The sequence below is a fragment of the Aotus nancymaae genome, unplaced genomic scaffold (assembly GCF_030222135.1).
Source record: "Aotus nancymaae isolate 86718 unplaced genomic scaffold, 86718_ANA_hifiasm-v0.15.2.pri h1tg000016l, whole genome shotgun sequence".
NCBI lineage: Eukaryota > Metazoa > Chordata > Mammalia > Primates > Aotidae > Aotus > Aotus nancymaae.
In genome coordinates this window covers 73,456,324-73,476,901 of record NW_026988428.1, presented here as the reverse complement: position 1 = coordinate 73,476,901, position 20,578 = coordinate 73,456,324, and the positions used below count along the sequence as shown (strand labels likewise).

At 43.2% G+C, this 20,578-nt stretch overlaps 1 protein-coding gene across 1 annotated transcript; it reads right to left on the bottom strand.

Annotated features, from left to right (window-relative positions):
* Positions 1-1,945: 1,945 nt before the first annotated feature.
* Positions 1,946-11,098, bottom strand: GABARAPL1 (GABA type A receptor associated protein like 1). The gene is made up of 4 exons (XM_012477042.3): positions 10,732-11,098; positions 6,176-6,254; positions 4,491-4,609; positions 1,946-3,283 (listed from the first exon to the last, which is right to left on the bottom strand). The coding sequence occupies exons 1-4, from the start codon at positions 10,819-10,821 to the stop codon at positions 3,218-3,220; spliced, it is 354 nt and encodes a 117-aa protein (XP_012332465.1). The 5' UTR covers positions 10,822-11,098; the 3' UTR covers positions 1,946-3,217.
* Positions 11,099-20,578: the final 9,480 nt, after the last annotated feature.

Here is a 20,578-nt window from a genome sequence, read left to right as displayed (position 1 = left end):
ACCCTACAAATATTTGAGATCTTTCTACCAAAGTACATGGAAGAGCTAAGGACTCACTCATCTTTGATGTTCATGTCACACTGGCCGCCCTAAGCTCATTTGACACATCAAACTTCATCCCCAGAGAAGCAAGACAACAAGAAAAAGTCAATTTAACATGGAAGATGGAGGCAGGTTAATGAAGGACTTCTTTTTCTGAGACGGAATTTTGCTCTTGGCACCCAGGCTGGAGTGCAATGGCGTGATCTCAGCTGGCTGCAACCTCCGCCTCCCGGATTCGAGATTCTCCTGCCTCAGCCTCCCGAGTAGCTGGGATTATAGGTGCCCTCCACCACACCCAGCTAATTTTTGTATTTTTAGTAGAGACGGGATTTCACCAGGTTGGCCAGGCTGGCCCCAAACTCCTAATCTCAGGTGATCCATCCACCTCAGCCTCCCAAAGTGCTTGAATTACAAGCGTAAGCTACCACGCCTGGCCGAAGGACTTCTTAAACTACTTTTAGCTCATGACAAGCCTCACAAAAGCCTGATGGCACAAAGAAGCATTAAAAGCTCGACTAGCAGAAATCATGGAAGTGGCATTGAGAGGCATTGACCTTCCGGAAAAAAGTGCCAAATCCAATCCAGACTGCTGAAACATCTAGTCTGGCTTTGCCTCTGAACTTGGCTAAGTTACTTAAACTCCACGGATCCATAAAATCAGACAGCTTGTCTAAAAATGGTATGTAATGTCCTATCCAAGGATAAAATTTGTTCCTTAGGAATATCCAGAAATAAGTAGGCCTAAAATAAGCAAGGCTACCTGGGAGAGACACAGTCACTAAATTCAAACTAACTCTGGTTTAGCAATGGCTTGCAGACTGTTTCAGATGTGCAGAGAGGGTTAGGATCTGCCGTGTGTTTGTTTTCAAAAAATGCATCCAGTCTCATTCATTCCTAGGTAGTGGGTAAGTCTGTTAGTTTCAAAACAGAGGAGTTCACATCTTAACTCAATTAGCTTCCTTTTGGCCTAATTAGGGAAGAGCACCTTGATATTTTTGTCAGTAGTGACAAGTGTCCATTTTCAATGCTTTCATCAAAATTCCATAGTTTTACATGATTTTCTACATGTGGTGCCACTGGCCATAGATCTTTTATGACTTCCTACTTCCTTTACCCTGATACATTCCAGAACACTCTACAGAGACAGACACCACCTGGGGATGACTGCAAGAGATTAAAGAGGGTTAGAGATGGGTTTTAAGGTTCTTCATGAAAGAAGTTTTTACTAATCTGTTTTCTATCTCTAACTTAACTTGCATGCTCACAGCCCACCCACCTATTTGTTCCTGAGTGACTCAACAAGACTTTCACATGGTAGGAAGACACCAATCTTGTTCTGATCCCGGGAGCCTTACTTAGGTGCTATTTGCTGCATTGGGAGATTGTGGCTTCAGACTGACCAAGTTGGAGAGAATAAGGCGTGGTTGGGACCTCCAGCAAAACCTGGTGCAAAGAGCAACGACTCTCAAACTTCAGTGTGCAGCAGAGTCACATGAGGAACGTGTTAAAAATTAAACACCTACGCTGAGATTCTGAGTCAGCTAAACCTGGGAGGTGGCCTAGACATCTGCATTTGTAATTAGCACAGCCCACCCCTTACACTCTGTGTAGGCAGTCTTCCACCTTCAGCTTTCAGAAACACATAGAACAGTGACAATGCACTTATCTTTGGAGAAGAAAGTCACACACACACACCCCACCAACGCAGCAGGCACATTGCCGCAGCATAACATTCACTCCTGAACAGCAACTCCTGCTCACTAAAGAGCGAGTAAACATATATGGGTCTGACCATATGTGAATATTCATCACTAACAGCCTTCCCCACTTAGTTCTTTTGTTCAGAGTCCTCATATCATCTATTCCAATACATACAAAATAAAGGCAACATTGCTGAACTCAGTGGATTTTTAAGGTAAGCAATTATTTTATTTCCTTGGCCTGATGGCATTGACTTCATTATACAAGAACTTGCAGCTGACAGAACTGACACACAGATATCCCCCACGAGGAAGGACCCTTTTCATTAGCAGAGATGAATTGAAATGTCATGTCTGAGTGCAATTTCTGCTCCCCACTCCCACCCCACAAAATCCCAAAAGTGAAAATGAATCAATAAAATCCCCAAGATTTACTAAAAGTCATCCCTCCAAACCTAACTAGCAGCTGCAGTGGATGATAACCAAGGAGGGAAGCAGCTGGCCGTCACATAGCATTCCTGTGCGTATGAGACTGAACGGGCAGCAGCATGGGAGCAAGAATCCCGAATGAGTGAGAGGTGCAGATAATCTACCTTACTTCATACCTGCCCCTTCCCTACATAAGACATCTCTGTCCTGATACATGGAAAATACTACAGGAGATGCTAGGAGTGGTTTTAGTCTGCAATTGGAAATGCCTGAGGCTTATTAAATTCCAAGGTAGGGGTGAGATAAGGGGCATCAGAGTGAAAGAACAGGTTAAACAGAGATGGTCAACACTGTTGATTCCAGTTTAACACTATTTAATAACAAAACTATCTTCTTAATCATAACCATCTTCATGCCTAACCCCTATTTTCCAAAAGTAAGTGGTCCCTGTCTAAATTTCTGGGTTGGTGTCTACTGCCATCCCTGGGGTGGTAGTGTGATGTGAGTGAGACTGCAACAGGGATGGGGGGAAAGTGTGAGACAGGGAAGATCGGGGGCAACAATGCATCAATTACAGTAGGTCTCTTTTGGTCTGCAGGTATGGTCCACTATCACAAGTCCCCTTTCCTTACCTGTCTTGTGCAAATGTTAAAAATAGAATCTCTGCCCAAAGAGAAGGGAGCACAGGAAGTTGCTGCTGGACTGCCATCATCTCTGGCCCCAACTTGTCCACCTCCTGACCCGCCATGAAATTGCACAAAAATTAAATCAGAGGAATGCTGTACAATGACGTCATCCCCATTCCTCTATCAAAGCCAGTCCAACAGCTCTGTCCTGACATGCTTTCTCCCTGGGCCAAGGAAGCAGCAAGAAATATCAATTGAGCATGTGAAAATGTAATGACGGTGTGTGCTGTGTAATGTTTCCAGATGTCTTCACCTTCTATCTCCTCGAGGTGGGAGCCACCCTCTCTTTCCCCAAGTCGCACACACACCCCTCCCCTACCCCCAAGTCCAGGTGCTCCCATCTGCTGGGCTTCCAACCACTCATTTCCCATAGACACTCTCATCACTGTAGGCCACATAGAGAAAATAGTCTTCCTCATGATTGTCCTGGGGAAGAGAGAAGACAACAGTTTAGACAACATATTCATTCATTCGCTCTAAGATGCTGAGCCTCACACAATCTTGTAAACAGGTATGGAAAGTATTGTTGGTCCCATTTAAAAGAGGAGCAGAGAATAAGGAGAAGTGGTTGGAATTACACTTTGGGTTCTGAGTTCACAAACAATCCTTCATTGAAAACATGTTGCATAGGTATCAGGGATATGAAGATGACTGGAGCACAGTCTTCACTCTTACAGAGCTCACTCTAGCAAGGGGAACGGAGATACCACAGAGCATGGGATATATAATGGGATATATCCTGACAGGGAATATACACTATGGAATAAAAGTTAGATTCAGGATTATTAAAAGTTTATGTAAGTCAGTAACGGGGCACAATGAGAAAGAAGCATCTTATGTAAAATACTGTAAAAAAATTGTTACAATCCTAGGTTATATTTTCAGTAATAAAGTCCTTTACTATAGTTTCCTCAGATTCTGACACTTTACCAATTAAAGCAAATCACATAAAAATTATTCCTCCTGAGTTTATCTGTTAAGACAAATGAATACATTTACAGACTTTGTCTTAATTTTATATTTCATTTATCTGATTCATTGTGCCCAGCTAATAAAGAATCTGCTTCACAGTTTTAGTTTTGTTCTAGTAAGTTTCCTGTTGTTTAGATCAATGTGGTTGTCTTAAGCCAAAACTTCAGAGTTCATAGAGGAAGTTGACTGTGTGAGAAACCTTCAGTTGGTGGAGGCTGGCCAAAGAGCTGGCTTTACTATTATGGGCTTTCTCAATCTGTTGCTAAATGGGAGTAAAATAATGAACTGGATTCTGAATGCATTACAAATTACATGCTGCCAACAAGAATAGCAGGAACTGCGACAGGCTGATGCTTTGAAACTTTTGCTATCAGGAATCACTTCCTGCTGTTTCAATAAACAATCCAGCATGAAAACACTATAGTCAGACAAGACTGAGAAGAGATTTCAAAAGGATTAAATCTAGTAGAATGCTTAATCCCTAAAAAACAAGTGGTATCTAATCTCTCAGAGTCTTAAACTGCCCTGTGTAAGAGGATCCTGATAAATAACACCTTCTGCCCCACTTCTCAGGTGTGTTATCAGCATATACTGGACTAAAAGCTAGAGGATGCCAGGCTGCACTGGAAGGTATCCAGTATTGTGTGACCAGAACCATTACCTCATAGAGTTGGCCCATGGTAGCACTAGTAGGAGGGATAGTGTTGTTGACAAAGAAGAATAAGGCGTCCTCAGGTCTCAGGTGGATTCTCTTCCGGATTAAGAAGTAGAACTGGCCAACTGGATGATGGAAGAAGAAAAGAGCAGACAGGAAGGGAAGAAAACAAGGGGTTAGTAGAAGGGTAAGTCCTGGAAAAAAATCCAATTGCATTTTTTCCCCTTAGAGTCAGTAGCAGCTGTATAGACTATCTGAGAAGAGCCAAATACTGTCCTAGAACTTTCAAAACAAACAGGGAAACTCCAAAGCCCACAGAGTCCCTGACATGCCACAGTGGAGTTTATTCCTCCCTTCTCCCCTTGCTCAATCTCAGACCTCATGTTAGCATATCCACTCAAAGCCTAGGACTATGTAGAAGGAATTCCATGTGCATCCAGACCAAAACATTCCCCTCATGGTCTAAATCTGACTTGAAACACTTTCCTCAGCCTCCCACATAGTGGGATTACAGGCGCCTGCCACCACACCCAGCTTATTTTTATATTTTTAGCGAAGACGGGGTTTCACCATGTTGGTCAGCCTGGTCTCGAACTTTTGACCTCAGGTGATCCAACCATCTCCACCTCCCACAGTAATGCTGGGATTACAGACGTGAACCACTATGCCGGGCCACAAAGCTGCATTTTATTTTTTTGTTTTTATTTTTTTATAAAAAGACAGGATTTCACCATGTTGGTCAGGCTGGTCTTGAACTCCCGACCTCAGGTGATCTGCCCACCTTGGCCTCCAAAGTGCTTGGATTACAGGCGTGAGCCACCACGCCCGGCCTATTTTTTTGAGACAGGGTCTCACTCTGTTGTTGAGACTGGAGTGCAGTGATGCAATCTCAGATCACGGTAACCTCCACCTCCCAGGCTCAAGTGATTCTCTTACCTTAGCCTCCCAAGTAGCTGGGATTACAGGTGCCCACCACACTTAGCTAATTTTTTTGTATTTTTAGTAGAGATGGTTTTTCACCATGTTGGCCAGGCTGGTCTCAAACTCCTGACTTCAAATGATCCACCAGCCTTGGCCTCCTAAAGGGCTGGGATTACAGATGTGAGCCACCACACCTAGCTGAATTTTAAAATTGGGTTATGTCTGGCATGGTTGCTCACACCTGTAATCCCAGCACTTTGGGAGGCCAAGGCCAGTGGATCAACTGAGGTCAGGAGTTTGAGACCAGTCTGGCCAACATGGTGAAACCCCGTCTCTACTAAAAATACAAAAAAAATTAGCCAGGGTGGTGGTGGGCGCCTGTGATCCCAGCTACTTGGAAGGCTGAGGCAGGAGAATCACTTGAACCCAGGAGGTGGAGGTTGCAGTAAGCTGAGATCACGCCATTGCACCCCAGCCTGGGCAACAAGAGCAAAACTCCATCTTAAAAAAATTAATAAATAAATAAAATAAAAGTGGTTTAAATAATGGGCATCTGATCTTTTCTTTCAATGTCTTATGCTTTGCTGTGTCAAAATCCAACAAGACATAGTGATGAGAAAAAAACGACTGAGCCATTTTTTAATCAGCTAACTCTGGAGAATTCCATTCACTTCCTCTAAGTATGTACTGCCTCTCAATCTTATGCATATAGTAAGGATCTAGAGAGCTTTGTCAGGGGAGGAAGGGTCAGGGGAGGCAAAGAGCATTACCGGTAAGGTCGGAGGGCACTAGGTACTTCCTTTTGTCCAGATCAGGCACCCTGGCTTTTGGAGCCTTCTCTACAATCACCTGGAAGGAGAGGAGGAGAGTGGGGATGAAAACTACATAAGGCAATCTAGTATTTTTTTTTCCACACCCTACAGTTGCCTAGTTACTACTGGAAATGAATCTGTCTAGGCTTAGGACAACCGTTTTCATTTCTTATTGCCCCCACCCCTTATAAAATACATGAAAAAAATGGGCTTCCTTAGTGAGGTTATAGCTTCATTACTAAAATAAAAAGAAACTAGAGATTGTACATGATGAAAAGTAAAAAGAACTTTGATTTTGAGTAATTACAGGTTACCTAAAAGATCTATCATAGGACATATACCTCCTGGTATTTATTATTAATCTTTGAGATGGAGTCTCGATGTAGCCCAGGCTACAGTACAGTGGCTCAATCCTGGCTCACTGCAACCTCTACCTCCTGGGTTCAAGCAATTCTCCTGCCTCAGCCTCCTGAGTAGCTGGGATTACAGGTGCACACGACCATGCCTGGCTAAGTTTTTGTATTTTTAATCGAGACAGGGTTTCACCATGTTGACCAGGCTGGTCTCGAACTCCTGACCTCAAGTGATCTCTCTGCCTTTCCCTCCCAAAGTGCTGGGATTACAGGTGTGAGCCACCATGCCTGGCTACCTTCTGGTATTTAATTGGAGCATCAAGAAAACTGGGTTTTCTTATATGGTTCTGATCATCTATAAGTTTTTATTATTTCTTATATCATTTATTAAAGGTACTAATAATGTGGTTTAAATCTTATACTTTGTCAAAATTTCCAAGAACTGTTCCAGACACTATTAAATGGAAAAGAAACAGTGTTAAAACAAGTCTGACAATGACATCCTATAATATGATGTCAGTACAACAAGCCATTTAAAGATACTGATTATGTTAGGACTTTAAGGGACTTTCAATGCCTATATTATATACTTCTATAATATTTCAAGTTGTATAAAGATCATGTATTTCTGTACTAGATATAAAAAAATTTAAAAAAATTTTTATACACTAAAACTTACCAAACAGAAAATATCATGAGCTTTAGACTTTCAGTTTAGAAAATATAATTATTGGGCCGGGCATGGTGGCTCACACCTGTAATCCAGGCACTTCGAAGGCCAAGGTGGGCGGATCACCTGAGGTACAGAGTTCAAGACCAGCCTGACCAACATAGTGAAACCCCGTCTTTAAAAAAAAAAAAAAAGAAAGAAAGAAAATATAATTATTTTTGAAGCTATGGGAAGTGTAGGAAAAAAACTGAAGAAGCAGAAAAAAAAACTGTACAAGTACTTCTAGTGGCTGTGTGATCTTCAACAGGTCACGTAACATCTCTCTCAACTTCAGTTTTCCAATGACTTTTTTTTTTTGAGGCTGAGTGTCACTTTTGTCAGTCAGGCTGGAGTGCAGTGGCCTGATCTATGATCACTGCAACTTCTGCCTCCTGGGTTCAAGTGATTCTCCTGCCTCTGCCTTGGGAGTAGCAGGGAATACAGGCGCATGCCACCATGCATGGCTAAGTTTTCTATTTTTTAGTAGAGACGGGTTTCACCATGATGGCCAGGCTGGTCTCGAATTCCTGACCTCAAGTGATCCACCCACCTCAGACTCCCAAAGTACTGGGATTATAGGTGTGAGCCACCATGCTCCACCTGAAAAGAAAACTTTCTAACACATCTTTAACAAAGTCATAGTATTGATATGATGTAAATGTAATAAAATTTTATATGAAAATGCTTCATAAATTATAAAGAATTATCTAACGTAATTAAGTTGGGGGGAGTTTGAACCTTTTAAATTAAAAGAACAGATTAAAATTAGTAAAAAAACAAAAACAAAAAACAAACTTGTTTTACGTTCTTGTAGAAAAAAATCCTGAACCAGGAAGACCAGAGGGACATGATCACATTTTAAATTTAAAAATAAAAACTGAAATAGGGTAATGTGAGTCAGAAATTAAAAGGAAAAGGCAGAAAGAGGCTAGCATTGTGCCCCAAAGGAACTCTGAGACCCAGCAGTAAGAGATAAAAACCACAAAGGAAGACAGAAAAAAGTGATAAAGCAGATTGCAATACCTGAATGGGAGGGAGGGGCTTGGAGAGGAAGAAAAAGGGAGGGGTAATCATTAAAACCTTGGATTCCCAGAACCAAGGTTAAGTTTCCAGGAATCCCAATTCTATTCCTCACTATGGTAGACCCATGGCCTAGATGCTTTGCCTCTTTGGGTCTGTTTTCCTCATTTGTAAAATGTGACTCATACTCAGTAGGGTTATGAATTTTTAAAAACAGACAATCTGTTCCTAACAGTTTTTTTGTATGTTGTATCTACGAAGATAATTTCAAGATCCCACCAACCCTTGCTCTCTGAAGGCACAAGTACACCTATTCTTTTCAACGTGAGCTTTGAAGAAATATTGGTGGGGGTAAGCTCTGGTTATGAGAGCAGTCAGGATATGCCATTGCTTTAATAATACCAATGGTCAAGCGGCAATGGGCTTTAGGAGTCATTACTACAACCCTCTTTTCTGTAAACAAGGCACTCTAGCACCACAAGATTAAGAGTTCTGCCCAAGGATGCAATGAATTCCCAGAACTAGAACCAAATCAAGAAACCTGCGTCATAACGAGAAAGAAGGTCACAGACAGAGCACTTTGGGAACAGCTCACCACTGGTTAAAACATAACCCTAGGAAAGCTGAAATCTGAGTGACAGTCTTAATGGCTTAAAAATTATCACAGAAGCAAAACATTTAACACGAAACTATGAGCAGGAAAATAATAGAATTCACTGAAATATTCAGAGTGAATACACATAAATCACTAAAATATTTATCTAATACTTAAGAATGTGAAGTCCACAGTACATCACTAATTCTGGTTAATACAGCTATATTAGAAACTGAGATATATGGCATGGAGGTTAAGGTCTCTGAGAGCTCCACAGTCCATCAGACAGGGGTGGAATTCCGGCTCAACCACAGATCAGCAACGTGAAACCTTTAGGAAGTTACTGCATTTCTTTGTGCTTTGAACACTCCATCTGTAGAACGGGGATTATAATCGTGTAAGGATTAAGTGAATGATTACAGACTGATACTTACAATAATGCTAGGGTAAACTATCAATAAAACTTGGCTGTCATGTTTAAATATCATTACTCAAAAGTAAGATTGGCATCACCAGAATTGGGCGAAACTTTCACAGCAGGTATCCAAGGTCCAGAAACCAGGAAAGTAATTTGTAAAGGATCCTTTATTGGCTAAGGGTTTAGCGCATTCCTTTATAAGTTGAAAACCCTTTTGTAATTCCTGGGGAATGAAAGAGCCCTAATGATTCCTTTTTTTTTTTTTTTTTTTTTCCTTTAAGGAAAAGAGATACAAGAGGATTGTACTGCTGGGCTAAGGCCCTGGTGGCTTCTGGTAGCTATAAAACCATGAATGTTAAGTAAGGATTAAAGAAGAAACCCAGAGTGGCTGTGAATCAAGAAAAGACACCAGATAACAGCAATTGTTTTACCATTATGTGACTTGTAACACTAATGTCCCCATATGAAGATAACTGTAAAATCTCCGCTACTCCATCTCCAAAATCCAACAGCTGCTGGTCCCTCTACCACTTAAAAGTCATATTCTGGCCTTCAATCCGGCTGCGCAGCCTACATTACAGAAACACCAGGCAAGTGGGCGGGGGAGGAGGTAATGGGGAAAACGCCCGGATGCTGAAAGATACCTAATTATTTCTTCTCCGCTCCTCCTCACTACCTGCGCTGGTTTTAACTACTTAAGCCGGTGTCCAAAACAGAGAAAAGGCGCCTCAGTCCTGCCTTATCGCGTCCAGGTACCATGTGATCAGAAATCAATACCGGGGAAGGCTGGCTGTCTCCACACATGCCCCGGAGCCTAGAACGATGAGGCAAACGGGCTGTTGCGCAGAGAACTTGACCTTGTTTTCCAGGCCAGGACTGTTCTGTGCTCCCCCACTCCCCTGTAATTATGAGAGAATGCAAGAAAAGAACCGAATAGCTTCTGAACCTTCTTCTCCCAAGCCCAATGATATGAGAGCGAAAGTCAACTTCATTAAAAGAGAACCAGCCAAGGCAGAAATCGACCGGGGCAAACCTCACCGCACAGCACAATGTCCCTGCGTTCTTAAAGGCAGCCAATCCATGGCCCCGACCTAACCACTCTCGCACACGGGGGTCCTATTTTGTGCACCCCTCAACCTACACACGTCTCAATACTGCTGAGTCACTGCAGACTGCGGCTCGGCTCCGAAAACGTCAGCTCTAAAGTGGGATTCACGTTGCTGGCCTACAGGTTTTAAAAGCTCCGCAGTCTGGACGTCCATTGGCTCTGGTACCGAAGAGCGTTCAGGATTAAGTAATTCATGGAACCCACCCCCGCCTTCTCCAGAGCCGCCTGGGCGCCCTAGGGCAGACATCGCTACTCCCCGCCCCCGCCCCCGCGGGCCCTCCCCTCCCATCCCCCCACTGCTCTACACTCACGGGGACCCTGTCCGGATATTTCTTCCGAATCTTTTCTCCTTCCTTTTTCCGATACTCGAAGGGATGGTCCTCCTTGTACTGGAACTTCATGATGCACCGCAGGACTTGCGAGATCCCCGCGCGGGGCCTGCCTCCTTCGCAGCTGACAGCTGGCCGCGTCCCGATCCCTCCGCCGACGTCAAGGTATACTCAGAACAGCTGCAGAAACGTCCGCTCCCGGCGCAATAGCGCTGGGCCGAGTGTGCGGTGGGGGGAAAGGAGGGGAACCTCGGGTGCGCCTGCCTGGAGGTAAAGGAGAGCCAGGTGGAGAAACAGCGGCTTTTTCGGAGAACTGGAAGCACAAAAACAGCCCTGCGGCGCGTCGGCCTGTGACGTCACCCCGCGCGCCGCGCCACGCCACGCCCCCGCGCGCCAGGCGCGGAGGGCAGGAGGAGGCCGACCGCTCTGCCTCGCTACTTTTCCTTTCTGGCTAACCTTGTTTAAAATCGATGTCATTGCAAACATCAAAACATTCTAGTTGTGTTTTATTTTGTAACTGTGAAATTAAATATGGTTTTAAAACAAAAAAAATTCTAAACATGTTTTCTTCCCTCTCCACTGTTTTTGTTGGTTGGGCCCCGAAACAAATACAAAAGGCAAAAATCCAGCCTGTCCCTGCTAGTTGGGATCCACCCTCAGGGGAAAAGAGGGCCAGGCCTCCTGGGAGCCCTTTGGCCAATGCAGAGCTGTCCCGTGCTTGCACCGTGCCCTCTGCGCGTTCCGCTGCCGCTTCCGCGGCCCTCCTCCGGCGCTGACGTCACTGTTTGGATCCGCGCCGCGGTTCGCTCGTGGAACAGCAACATAAACAGAGCGTGACTCAGGAATCTGAAGAGACAAGTTAGGTGAAGGACACGCAGAATAATCAAGGTCCAGAGGAGACGTGATGTCAGTAAAGACTAGCGAGGGCTTCACGTACAATCAAATAAAGAAACGATTCACTTTCTGCCATTAATCCAGAAAGAGGGCGTGTCTTTTGGAAAAGAAAGTATCAAGCAATTAAGGTGATGATCTCAGTTGTTCCCCCACATCTTATTTCTAGTGGTTAGGCATCCCTCACGTGACTAGAAAGCGCCGCCTGGAATGCTAGTGGAAGACTGAGCGTTGGGGCAGGTGCGGTGAAGCCTCGTTCTGGCTTTCCCCACCGAGAGTCAAACGACAGAGGCCTTCCAACCGGTACTGTAGGCAGCGAAGGGAGTGCCGTGGAGATTGTAAAGAAAAAGAACAGTGAAAAGGGGCTGCTTTGCCGACACAAGTCGGGTGAGTTCTGAAAAATGTTAGACACAGAAGCCCCATGGCCTATCTTTTTCAATCAGGGTCTCAAAAACAATAAATAAATAAAAATGAAAAGCATACTCTGAAAATAAAAGAAACGAAGTTACATTACTGGCACAGAAAAACGTATCATATAGTCCCACCACTTCTCCACGGCATCTTTCAGTCCTTATATATGAAAATCCATGAGGGCAGGGCACGGTGGCTAGAGCCTGTAATCTCAGCACTTTGGAAGGCGGATCACCTGAGGTCAGGAGTTCGAGACCAGCCTGGCTAACACCGCGAAACCCCTTCTCTACTAAAAATGCAAAAAAAATCGCTGGGCATGGTGGCAGGCGGCTGTAATCCCAGTTACTCAGGAGGCAGAGGCAGGAGAGAATTGCTTGAACCCAGGAGGTGGAGGTTGTAGTGAGCATAGATCATGCTTTGCACTCCAGCCTGGGCAACAAGAGCGAAACTCCATCTCAAAAATAAATAAAATGAAGAAAGCTAGAAAATCTATGAGTTATTTTACCACATTATATGATTATAATTTTTAGATGTTATTTTCAAATTGAAAATAGTCTTTCAAAAGAGTTATTTATAACCAGTTGAGAAAGAGAATTAGGGTGGAGATGAAAATTTTTAGAGTGTTGGCACAGCATGGTAGCTCACACCTGTAATCCCAGCACTTTGGGAGTCCAAGACAGGTGGATCACTTCAGGTCAGGAGTTTGAGATCAGCCTGGCCAACATGGTGAAACCTTGTCTCTATTAAAACTACAAAAATTGTTGGGGTGTGGTGGTGCACCTGTAATTCCAGCTCCTCAGGAGGCTAAGGTGGGAGGATAGCTTGAATCCAGGAAGAGGAGCAAGATTCCCTCTCAAAAAAAAGTTTTTTAAGTGTTGTTTTCTGATCAGATCTACTGGAAACAATCATAGTTCATCTAATGCTGATTTTATTTTTGTGTATTTATTTATATTTTTGAGACGGAGTTTCACTCTTATTGCCCAGGCTAGAGGGCAGTGGCATGATCTCGACTCACTGCAACTTCTGGCTCCTGAGTTCAAGCGAGTCTCCTGCCTCAGCCTCCTGAGTAGTGGGATTACAGGCGCACACCACCATGCCCAGCTAATTTTTTTATTTCTAGTAGAGAGGAGGTTTCACCATGTTGGCCAAGCTGGTTTCGAACTCCTGACCTCAGGTGATTTACCCATCTTGGCCTCCCAAAGTGCTGGGATTACAGACGAGAGCCACCATGTCTGCCAGCCAAATGCTGATTTTTAACATTTAATTTTAAAATACCGCCGGGCACGGTGGCCAGTGCCTGTAGTCCTAGCTAATTGGGAGGCTGAGGTGGGAGGATTGCTTGAGTCCAGGAGTTCCAGGCTGTAGTGCGCTATGCCGATCGGGTGTCCGCACTAAGTTTGGCATCGATATGGTGACCTCCTGGGAGCGGAGGACCACCAGGTTGCCTAAGGAGGCGTGAAGCGGCCCAAGTCGGAAACGGAACAGGTCAAAACTCCCGTGCTGATCTGTAGTGGGATTGCGCCTGTGAATAGCCACTGCACTCCAGCCTGGGCAACATAGGCAGACCCCGTCTCTTAAAAAAAAATAAAATAAATAAAATAAAATACCAAAGCACAGCCCCCCCGCGGTGGAACGTGCCTGTAGTCCCATCTACTCCGAAGGCTGAGGTGGGAGGATCGCTTGAGCCCAGGAGTTCTAGGCTGTAGTGCACTGTGCCTATTGGGTGTCTGCTTAAGTTTGGCATCAATATGGTGACCTCCCAGGAGAGGGGGCCCACCATGTTGCCTAAGGAGGGGTGAACTAGCCCAGGTTGGAAACAGAGCAGGTCAATATTCCCATGCCGATCAGTAGTGGGATACCTCCTGTGAATAGCCATTGCACTCCAGCCTGGGCAACATAGCGAGACCCTGTCTCTAAAAAAAAAAAAAAAAAAAAGATACCAATGCACAGTGGCTATTTATATATAAAAAATAATTTGGAGGCCGGGCGTGGTAGCTCACGCCTGTAATCCAAGCACTTTGGAAGCCAAGGCGGGTGGATCACTTGAAGTCGGGAGTTCAAGACCAGCCTGACCAACACGGTGAAACCCCGTCTTTATTAAAAAAAATAAATAAAATATAAAAATAAAATAAAAAATAAAAATAATAATTTGGAGATGAAATATCAATCTTTCTGCCACAAATCTTTCTTAAATGCTAATTGACAGATGTTTGGAAATTGACAGATTATACATAATCTGTCAATTTCCAAACATCTGTCAATTTTTTTTCTTTTTATTTATTTATTTATTTTTTTAAAGACAGGGTTTCACCGTGTTGGTCAGGCTGGTCTTGAACTCCCAACCTCAGGTGATCTGCCCGCCTTGGCCTCCAAAGTGCTTGGATTACAGGCGTGAGCCACCGTGCCCCGCCTTTTTTTTCTTTTTAGATTTTCAAAGCTACTGCAAATCAAACATCTGTCAATTTTCAAAGGTTGCTTTTTACTTTTATTTTAAACATAACATTTAGAATTATTATATAGAAGCATAGCCTTTTTTTAAAAAAAGGAATTATTATATAGAAGATTTCTTTTTTGAGAGAGAGAGGGTCTTACTCTGTTGCCCAGACTGGACTGCAGTGGCATGATCTTGGCTGACTGAAACTTCCTCCTCCCAGGTTCCAGCAATTCTCCTGCCTCAGCCTCTTGAATAGCTGGGACTATAGGTGCATGCCACTACGCCCAGCTAATTTTTGTATTTTTTGGTAGAGATGGTGTTTCACCACATTGGCTAGGCTGGTCATGAACTTCTGACCTCATGTAATCCACCCTCCTCAGCCTCCCAAAGTGCTGGGATTACAGGCATGAGCCACTGCGCCTGGCCTATAGAAGTAAATTTTAAATTAACACAATCAAGTAAAATATTTCAAAATGTTTTATTTAACCAAAAACAAAATACTACATTAAGAAGCTCACATTTTCTCAAATATCTTTTCAATGTTTCTTGTACTTTTTTTATGTGTTCAAAGGTTAGAAGTTTTTTCAATCTTTTATGAACATTTTCAAACATGTATTTTGAAAAATAGTATAATAAACACGAACATACCCTCCACCTAAATTTTTTCCATTTGATAGTAAATTAGAAACATGACACCACCCCAATATACAAATCATATCCCCCCTGAGAATAAGAACATGTTCCTCCATAACCAAAATAGTTACTACACCTTAAAAAGTACTAATATTTTCTAACATTGTCTAATATAGAACTTATATTTATATTTCCTCAATTGCTCCAAACATACTTTTTTTTCTCTCTCGATCAAATATTTGAATCTGAAAACAGGTGGAATTTACCATAAAGATAGGTCTGATTTTTTTTATTCAGGGTTTCTCTTTTTTTGTTTGTTTGTTTGTTTTTTGAGACGGAGTTTCTCTCTTGTTCCCCAGGCTGGAGTGCAATGGCACAATTTTGGCTAATTGCAACTTCCACCACCCAGGTTAAAGGGATTCTCCTGCCTCAGCCTCCTAAGTAGATGGTACTACAGACATGTGCCACCACAACAGCTAATTTTGTATTTTTAGTAGACATGAGGTTTCACCATGTTGGTCAGGCTGGTCTTGAACTCCTACCTTAGGTGATCCACCCACCTTGGCCTCCCAAAGTGCTGGGATTCCAGGTGTGCACCAGTGCACCAGGCCTGGGTATCTTACATTATCACATTTAAACTGATATATAAAACCAGAATTTTAGTTCATTGGTCTCCAATGAGAAATACAATAGGTAGAGGTTTAAGTTACTCACAGCTGTTTGCTAAATTTGCTTGCTAAGCTTGGAATTTAAACAAGGGATTTTATTACTTAATTTGAATTTTTTAATGAGCTGCCATCCACAAATCAAGTGTCAAATACTACCAGGCTGTGCCTGGTTGACTCCAAGACCAGCAGAATATTTCCTGCCCCTGAACTATACATGAGTGGATCGTCCTTAATAATTTGTGTGCTCACATTGCTTCATTGCAGCTGCCACTACCTTAATCTTCATTTTTAAAAAAAATGGCTTAGTGTTCTGATTATCTATTGCTATACAGCAAACCACTTGAAAAGAATGGCTTAAAATAACAGCATCATCTATTTTGCTCACAAATCTTAAGTAATGGGGCTTAGCTGACAATTATTTCTTTTCTTTTCTTTTTTTTAAGATGGGGTTTCACCATATTGGCCAGGATGGTCTCGATCTCCTGACCTTGTGATCTGCCTGCCTCAGCCTCCCAAAGTGCTGGGATTACAGGCGCGTGCCACCATGCCCGGCAACTCTTTCTTTCTCTATAGGATCTCACCATGAGACTCTTCCCGTAGTGGTTGCAGGCCAGTTAGACTTCTATGGTACCTAGGAGCTCCCTGGACAAATTTGCCAAAAGAAGTCAGCAGAAAGCACATGACCTCTTGTAATCTAGTCATTTTAGTTTCAAAGGGACACTTCTGCCTCATTTTGTTTAAGGTAGTCACAAAGTTCTGCTCAGATTCAAAGGAAGGTGCCACAGACTCCACTTCTACCTGGGGGAAGTATTAGAGAATCTGAGAATATGTTTTAAAATCACTACTTTTATTCAAACACATTAGGTCTTCAGTTTTGTCCTTGCCATTTCTAGGAAAAAGAGAAAGCTCACTGATGCCAGACAAAATGTAATAGAACTATATTTCATTGTGTCATTTCTCTTCTTAATATCATTCAGTGGTCAGGGTTCTCTGTAGTCTTTGGGAGAAAGTTCAAATTATTTGGAAGGGAGATAGAGTACTCATAATCACGCTATTGGTTCTCTCTTGAGCCTCATATGTAGCCATTTCCTATTTTGCACTCAATGTTTCAGGCATACTAAATTATTTTCCCTATATTGCTATTGTTTTAGGCCACTGGCTATTCAACATTTAGGTATTACACCTTAAAAACTACTAACATTTTCCAACATTATCTAATATAGAGCCTATATTTATAGTTCAATTGCCCCAAACATACTTTTTTTCTCCCCCAATCAAGCATTTGAATCTGAAAACAGGTGGAATTTACCATAAAGATAAGTCTGATTTCTTTGATTCAGGGTCTTTCTCTTTCTCTTTTTTTTTTTTTTTGTGACATGGAGTTTCCCTCTTGTTGCCCATGCTGGAGTGCAATGGTGTGATTTCAGCTAATTGCAACCTCCACCTCCACCTCCCAGGTCAAAGTGATTCTCCTGCCTCAGCCTCCCAAGTAGCTGGGATTACAGACATGTGCCACCACACTGGCTAATTTCGTTTTTGTTTTTGAAACAGAGTTTCGCTCCTGTTGCCCAGGCTGGAGTGCAATGGTGCGATCTCGGCTCACTGCAACCTCCTCCTCCCGGGTTTAAGTGATTCTCCTGCCTCAGCCTCCTTAGTAGCTGGGATTGCAGACATGTGCCACCACACACAGCTAATATTTTGTGTTTTTAGTAGAGAAAGGGTTTATCTATGTTGGTCAGGTCAGTCTCGAACTCCTGACCTCAGGTGATCTGCCCGCCTTGGCCTCCCAAAGTGCTGGGATTACAGGTATGAGCCACTGTGCCCGGCCTAATTTTGTATTTTTAGTAGACACGAGGTTTCACCATGTTGGTCAGGCTGGTCTTGAACTTCTGACCTCAAGTGATCCACTCACCTTGGCCTCCCAAGGTGCTGGGATTCCAAGCATGTGTGACTTCTTCCTGTGAAAACATTTCCTTCTTGCTTTTTTGGACTAGTTTCTATAAAATATTCAGGGTTTAGTTCAGGCATCATGTTCTCTAGGAAACCTTTCGATCTCCTTTGCCTGAGTTCTGTATTCCTTCTAGGCTCTTGCAAAGCATTATGTGCTTATCTTTGTCATAGCCCTTATAATGATGCATTGTTCCTTAGATAACATGATGCCTGGCTGGGCACCGTGGCTCAGACCTGTAATCCCAGCACTTTGGGAGGCCAAGGGGGGCAGATCACCAGAGGTCAGGAGTTCGAGATCAGCCTGGCTAACGTGGTGAAACTCTGTCTCTACTAAAAATTCAAAAGATTAGTTGGGCATGGTGGCACATGCCTCTAATCCCAGCTAGTCAAGAGGCTGAGGCAGGAGAATCGCTTGAACCTGGGAGGCGGAGGTTGCAGTGAGCAGAGATCACGCCATTGCACTCCAGCTTGAGCAACAAGAGCGAAACTCCATCTCAAAAAAACGAAAACAAAAAATGATGCCCATTATATCTCATTATTTTTTAGGGGGGATATAGTATGTATGGTTTTGGAGGTAACTACTCTTTCCACACTGACACCACATGGTTCTAATGGAACCCACCAATCATAAAATCTCACTGCCTTGACCATAAGATTAATCAAATTTTTCCTTAGAATTTCTTACATATGAATTAAAGGAAAGAAGCCCCTTTTTCTCTGAGGATGAAGTTTAGATTATGTCTTAGTCCATTCCGGCTGCTATAACAAAATACCACAGACTGGGTGGCTTCTAAACAACAGAGATTCATTACTCACAGTTCAGGAGACTGGGAAGTCCAAAATCAATGTGCCAGCCAATTAAGTATCTGGTGAGGGCCTGCTTCCTCATAGATAGCTGTCTTCTCGTTCCAACCTCACATAGCAGAAGGAAAAAAAGAGGGGTCTGTCTCAGGCTTCTTTTATAAGGGCACAAATCCATTTATGAGGGTTCCATTCTCATGACTTAATTACATACCAAAGGCTTCACCTCCTAATAACATCATCTTACAGGTTAGGATTTCAGAGTAAGAATTTGGAGAGGATACACACATTCATTCAGACCACAGTGGATGATATGACATCAGGGGCTTACATTGGCTATTGTTTTGGTCTCAGGCAGTCACCAGATAAATGGGATAAAGATAACACTCAGGCCAGCACTTTGAGAGGCCGAGGCAGGTGGATCACAAGGTCAGGAGTTCAAGACCAGCCTGACAAAAATGGTGAAACCCCCGTCTCTACTAAAAATACAAAAATTAGCTGGGCACGGTGGCAGGTACCGAGTGGCAGGTACCCAGCTACTCAGGAGGCTGACACAGGAGAATTGCTTGAACCCGGCAGGCGGAAGTTGCAGTGAGCCAAGATTGCACCACTACACTCCAGCCTAGGCAACAGAGTGAGACTCTGTCTCAAAAAAGAAAAAAAAAAGGTAACACTCAGAAAAGCAAGGTGTATGATAGGGATAAAGATAGATAGAGATACATACAGAGTTTGAGGGAGTTCTTTTATTATTATTATTATTATTTTTTTAAATAGAGATGGGGTTTCACCATGTTGGCCAGTCTGGTCTTGAACTTCTGACCTCGTGATCTGCCCACCTCAGCCTCCCAAAGTGTTGGGATTACAGGCGTCAGCTACCGCACCTGGCCTTGAGGGAGTTTTAATGGCATTCAGTCCCTAGTTTCAGATAGTCTCTTCCAGTAGCAAGAGAGAGAGTTCATTTTCTTATTTTCTATATATGATGGTGTTTTGACTTTAAAAAAATTTTTTTTTTTTTTAGTAAAGACGGGGTTTCACCATATTGGCCAGGCTGGTCTTGAACTCCTGACCTTGTGATCTACCCTCCTCATCCTCCCAAAGTACTGAGATTATAGGCGTAAGCCACTGTGCCCCACTGGAGTTTAGACTTTAAAAAAAAAATTCTGGCTGGGGATAAACTGTCTTTACCAGAGCTAGCTAGGTCTTAGAGATAGCAAGGGCTCTACCAGGCATGGTGGTTCATGCCTGTAATCCCAGCATTTTGGGAGGCCGAGGCGGGTGGATCACGAGGTCAGGAGTTCGACACCAGCCTGGCCAACGTGGTGAAACCCCATCTCTATAAAAGAAGAAAAAAAAAAGAGAGAGAGAGAGACAGAGATAGCAAGGGCTTAGCTGAGAACATGCCTTTGATATACAAACTCACCAATCTAGAGCCATACTTCCTATATCCAACCTGTATACTCCAGGAAGCAACATTCCTCTGCCTTAGTCATAGGAGGACAAGTTATCAGGCAACCAGGGACAACCTTTGTGGTTTAGAGCCCATAGAAATATTTCAAACTAAATTGTTTACCCTTCTGTTCCTTGTTTTTCCCATGGAAACCCCAATGAAAGCTTTGACCTAAACCTTGCCCTTGCTTCTATCTTCTTTCCCCCAACCTCCCTGGTGTTTTTCCCATGTGTGGCCCTGTATGGCATGCTGTGACTGAAGTCTCTGGAACTTGTGAGTAAACTGTGTTATTCACAGCTTGTTTACTCACAAGTAAACCACGTTACTTGTCAGAAAACTTTGTTTTCCTGTCTCCTCTGTCTCCTTTTGTGTCCTCCCTGACTGACCACCTCATAAAAGAATGCAAAAACAGCTTATTATATTTTTGTTTGTTTGTTTGTTTTGAGATGGAGTTTTACTCTTGTTGCCCAAGCTGGAATGCAATGGCACAATCTTGGCTCACTGCAACATCCACCTCCTGGGTTCAAGCAATTCTCCTGCTCCAGCCTCCCGAGGAGCTAGGATTACAGGTGCATGCTACCATGCCCAGCTATT

Excerpts from the sequence above, each read along its gene's own strand:
- GABARAPL1 (XM_012477042.3), bottom strand. The coding sequence starts at position 10,821 with ATGAAGTTCCAGTACAAGGAGGACCATCCCTTCGAGTATCGGAAAAAG. Across the intron at positions 6,255-10,731 it reads AATATCCGGACAGGGTCCCC|GTGATTGTAGAGAAGGCTCC; the intron begins GTGAGTGTAGAG and ends CTCTCCTTCCAG. Across the intron at positions 4,610-6,175 it reads AGTGCCCTCCGACCTTACCG|TTGGCCAGTTCTACTTCTTA; the intron begins GTAATGCTCTTT and ends TCCATCATCCAG.